Source organism: Venturia canescens, chromosome 3, assembly GCF_019457755.1.
Source record: "Venturia canescens isolate UGA chromosome 3, ASM1945775v1, whole genome shotgun sequence".
Classification (NCBI taxonomy): Eukaryota; Metazoa; Arthropoda; class Insecta; order Hymenoptera; family Ichneumonidae; genus Venturia; species Venturia canescens.
In genome coordinates, this window is record NC_057423.1 from 22004360 (window position 1) to 22009959 (window position 5600).

At 34.5% G+C, this 5600-nt stretch overlaps 1 protein-coding gene across 1 annotated transcript; it reads left to right on the forward strand.

The window, feature by feature from the left end:
- Positions 1-375: 375 nt before the first annotated feature.
- On the forward strand, positions 376-2840 carry LOC122407589 (uncharacterized). Its single transcript, XM_043413910.1, has 5 exons — positions 376-558; positions 740-916; positions 1799-1936; positions 2019-2358; positions 2457-2840. Exons 4-5 carry the CDS (start codon positions 2028-2030, stop codon positions 2672-2674), a joined length of 549 nt encoding a protein of 182 aa, XP_043269845.1. The 5' UTR covers positions 376-558; positions 740-916; positions 1799-1936; positions 2019-2027; the 3' UTR covers positions 2675-2840.
- The last annotated feature ends 2760 nt before the right edge of the window (positions 2841-5600 follow it).

A 5600-nucleotide genomic window follows, 5' to 3' on the forward strand; every position in this document is an offset into this window, starting at 1 on the left:
GGGGGTTACAAGAATTATTGTACGATGAAGAAATTTATGAAAAAAGGAATATAAGACATAATTATTTTATACCGTCGTATTTCATCTTATCGATATGGTAGAAAAAAGCAAATTGCACAGTGGACGCATTGAATATATGGGGGGTTACAAGAATTATTGCACGATGGAAAATTTATTAAAAAGGAATATAAGCAAAATATAAATGATGGATAACAAGCAGAGTGCGCATACAAGTTAATCAAGTTGGATAAACATATTGTAACGAGCTTCTAAATGATGAATATCTAACGTGAGATGCCTATATACGCACGTAGTACTATTTCCCCTTGTTATATCTCTGTACAACGCGCCTCATATCTCCCGCATTGTCTACCGCGACAGCTCTGTATAGCTCCGTGTAACACACGTATTATTGCACCGGTAAAATCAAATCGTGCTCCAACCCATCCGAATAACGGTTTGTGTTACATTTATGCGTAATATGTAGTAGTAAATTTGTACCGCCCGAGAGTATAGGGGAAAACATCACAAGTATATTATAGACGAAGAAATAAAAAGGTAAATAATAACCTCGGGTGATGAATATGATTACGACACGACAACTGCTCGACTAAACTCACCTCGCGCGGCCTTCCCTTTCACAGCAAATAAGACAAGATGAACGTTGAATCCCCAGCACAGCGGAAATGTTCACGGATAAAATTTATTGCGAAATAATGACCAATTGGTATTTATATAGATACAGCAACGGTCCCAACCGACGAGACAACGGGATAAACGACGAGTGTTTACGAAGAACATTGAACAGGACGATACCGGTATTACCGATGAAACATCCAAACCGTCGCGTTCTGCCAAGATTCCGTGAAAATTGGCTGCTGCTCCTCCTCCCAAGAGGAATGAAAAAGTATTGAACGTAAGTTATATACTGCAAACAACACTTGTAAATTATTATCATCATTGTAAAATATAACTGGATGGATAGCTCGACCAACAATTAGATCTGTTTGGAATTTCCGTACTTCGTTATGCAATGAAAATCGGAAAAAATTCAACAACATTTCCAAAGCTGTGAACAACAATTATCAATAGTAATATTGCCCAAGAATTGATGACAAATTGTTTAAACAATTCATTATTATTCAATAATTTTGCGGTGACCTATTGTTTTTTTTAACAATCAAATGTGCGCATTTGTCCGAATGCTCATGAATTTATTAAGAATTTTCGTGGATTTTTGAGATTTCTTGAAAAGAGATTGAAAAAATTTTTTTTAAATTTGAATTTTGGATATTTATTGCAAGACATATTTACCATCACTTTAGATGAGTCTCAAGATTACTCTGGATCAAAAATATACAAATATAGAGCCACTTGAAAAATTTAAGAAAGGTAATTTCAAAAATCAACGGAAATTCTGAAAAATATCGTGAGCGTTCGGAGAAATCCGCACATTCTATGAGTTGAAAATAAACTTAGGGTTCACCGTAAAATTGTTAAAAAATTATTTATTCTAACAATTTATTAACAACTGTTGGACAATATTAATATTGATAATGGTAATTCGCGCAACTTTCCAAATGTTGCAGAATTTTTTCAGATTTTTATTGCATCATCACCAAGTACGGAAATTCCGATGGGATACAATTTATCGGCTGCTGGGCTATCCCCATCCGGTGTGATACCTTGAATGACGATCGCGCGAATATTGAGAAATAATTACACGTATAACGAACAAGAGTTTAAACACGTTTAACAGCGCGCGCTGTACACACACCTGCTTATTATATATTCACAGGAGGAATTGGACCTCCGGTATCAAGAAATCGCGAAAGATGCGGTATCGTATACGAAAGAGCAAATCTTAGAAGTTACTCTCGAATACAAGGCGGAAGCTGAACGTTACAGAAAACGTTGTGAGAGATTTAACGATCTTGTAAGTTGTTTATTCTTATTAGTCTGTCAAATGTTTGTCGCTTATATTAACCTAATGACGACTGTGGAATATTTTTTATCAGATCAATCGCATGGAGAATAGCGGACCGAATTGGAAGGAGATCAATCGAGTTATAGAAAATATTTGGAACGATGTACCCGAAGATAATACCGCTACCAGGAGGATTAAGGAATTACCAAAAGAAGCGGATGACGATACCACGGAAATAGAAAATGTTAAGTGGGATTATCGGTACGCAACGGAGGCGACCGTGGCGAACACGCCGAATGGAAGAATCATAGCTCTGACAAAGGCGTTCTGGCCGAACGAAGAAATACGGGCCAAGTTGGTTATAAAGAAAAGGACAAATACCGATGCGGACGCGGTGGAAATAAGTGAACAAGATGTAATATCGATTAAAAGTAAGTGGTGTGCGGGACTGAAAGTATTATCACTTGTTTAATAAAAATGCGTGAATCAGAGAAATGTTCGATTAACCGGTAAAAAATTTCATTCGCAGATACGGCCGAGGCGATGGACGGCATCAGATGTTTCGATATGGAAAAAAAATTTGACCTCCGCTACTACAAATCCGTAATATCGAATTCAATTAAATGTTTGCGAAATCGTCAAAAGAAGACTAAAACACGAACCAGAGATGAATGCAGGCAATACAGGAACGAAAACCTGGCTAACGGAACCGACGATGACGATGACTCGGGAAGCGAAGGAGAATGAACGAAATAAAGTACGACAACATAATTTTGAACGAGAAAACCCAAGATCGTTCCAAAAACGGGATACATAATTAAAAACATTTTCTACCGGTTTTTCTCTCGATACAATACGAAAAAATTCCATTGCTACTCCATTTCGTTCAATCTCGCATCGCGGTTGTTCAACTAATATTCTGATAGCAGTATAAAAATGTATGATATCAATTGGAGGCCAAGTTTTTTTTGATAATTTGGAATATTTATCGAACAAACTGGAAACTTTAATGAAATTCATGATAATTATTTTCAAGAAAGAAGTTAATGAAAAAAAGTCATAACGGAAGTTACGTGCAGTTCTAAAATGTATTATATCAATTCGAGGTCAAGTATTTATCAGTTATTCGAAATATAATCTCCGGCGACCAATGAGCGTTGAGAATCCTTGTCGGGCTCACAACGTTTTATCAAAATTACTAAAAAAATAATGAAAATAAAATCATTAAAAATTCACATGAAAGTCATTCGTTACTTCAACAAGGTACACACTTTAAAGAATCGATTCCCCTCCGACTTTCACGATCTCCTGGTATTATTCACAACATTCAACTTCGATTGGATCGGTACAAATTATGTTCAAATACGTCTTAAACGTACTTGTCCGGCCCATCACTTTTTATTCAAATTGCTCATTCGAAAACAAATTAGGGCTGTTCTATAATGACAAATATAATAAAATGGATAGAAATAAAAATAATATCTCCAAGTAATTTGAACTTGATTGTTCGCAAGTTCGTATAGCAATATCCACTTCTGATTTTCTTCAGTGAACACATACCATTCGGTAAGAACCAATGAAAATGAGAAATAATCAGGCACATTACTAGAAATTTTCGAACCTACTCAGCCATGAAATGTTTTTTTTTCTATAGTCACGTACACATTTTGATAAATATCACTAGTCGAGTACGACACGTGGATTCCTGGAATTTGGAGAAAAATGATTTTGTTGTGAATTATGACTCCATATAATATAAATAGATTAATCAACTTCATCTTTCATTTTCGTTTCATTTTGACAAGAGTGATTCGAAGAAAAATTATTTTCTCGGGAATTACTGTTCGTTAATATTAACACATGCATTAACTTCGTTTTTGATTTGTTTTCGAATGAGCAATTTGAATAAAAAGTGATGGGCCGGACAAGTACGTTTAAGACGTATTTGAACATAATTTGTACCGATCCAATCGAAGTTGAATGTTGTGAATAATACCAGGAGATCGTGAAAGTCGGAGGGGAATCGATTCTTTAAAGTGTGTACCTTGTTGAAGTAACGAATGACTTTCATGTGAATTTTTAATGATTTTATTTTCATTATTTTTTTAGTAATTTTGATAAAACGTTGTGAGCCCGACAAGGATTCTCAACGCTCATTGGTCGCCGGAGATTATATTTCGAATAACTGATAAATACTTGACCTCGAATTGATATAATACATTTTAGAACTGCACGTAACTTCCGTTATGACTTTTTTTCATTAACTTCTTTCTTGAAAATAATTATCATGAATTTCATTAAAGTTTCCAGTTTGTTCGATAAATATTCCAAATTATCAAAAAAAACTTGGCCTCCAATTGATATCATACATTTTTATACTGCATGTAACTTGGATAGTACATTTTTCAAGGTCTTCAATATTCATGAGTTTTTTTGAAATTTTTTTATTTTTCTTTACAGAATTTTTTTCGATTGTTTTTTATTGTTGAATTTTTTTGAACTTTTCAATTTTTCGTTTATTATTTCTATAGAATTTTTTTCCTGGTTCTGAGTCTTTTTTCTATGTCATCCAGAAACAAGAGACCATCAATGTACTTGTCCCAACCTTTTTTTCCCTAGGGGAAGTTTATGGTTTGATATCACGCCTTTTTTCTCAAAAGTTCCTCATTTATGTTATGACGGTTATAGGATTTTAGTATAAATTTCTATGAATTATTTGCTTAGTATATTTTTATAGATTCCATTCTCATACGAACAATTTTTATGGGATAATCTTTTTCATGAAATTATCAGCAAGTAAGGGACCATAAATGTACTTTTCCCAATCTTATTTTCCCTCGGTATGATGTTCGGCTTATAAAGTCGGTTTCCACCATAAAAGACCAATTTTTCGTAAAAATTGTAGTGAAAATATTTCGTCACAAGACTGCCCTTGAACTTTGGCGATTTTTATCCTCATACTCTAATATGTTATGCCTATTAGGAACTCAACAGCATGGAGGAATCCGGGATGATAGGCCCGGGAAATGAATTTCGGTTTATAATGTTAGTTTCCACGTAAAAGACCAATTTTTCTTCAAAATTGTACTGAAAATATTTCGGCACTGGTTTGGTCTTGGACTTTGGTGATTTTTCTCCTTGTCTTCTAATATGTTTTATCTATTGGAAACCCAAGTGCATGAAGAAATGCGTGTTGTGGGCCGTAATATGATTTTCGGCTTATAACGTTGGTTTCCACGAAATAAGATCTATTTTTCGTCAAAATTGTACTGGAAATATTTCGTCACCGGTCTGTCCTTGGCCTTTGGCGATTTTTTCCAAGTCTTCATACCAAGTAACGACTGACGTAAAGATTTCCTTAATAGAACAGATTTCATTTATCCCTTTTCTTCAAAATTCAAATGAAAGATAGATCAAATTCAAGACACGAAAAATCCAACAGATTTGCCCACTTTGAATGTCGCTTTTGCATTCTGAATCTAGAGATTTCATTTCATCCAAAATGTGCCCCCAATGAAATATATTTCCAAAGTTTGCAAGTGGCAGCTGAGATCCAATTATCCACAGTTTGATAGTTGCTGAAAAAAAGTACCCGAAAACGTCTAACATTTATTATGCCAGAACTCAAAGCAGCAAAAAAAACTAAGCGAACTTAATTCAACAGAGCAACAAA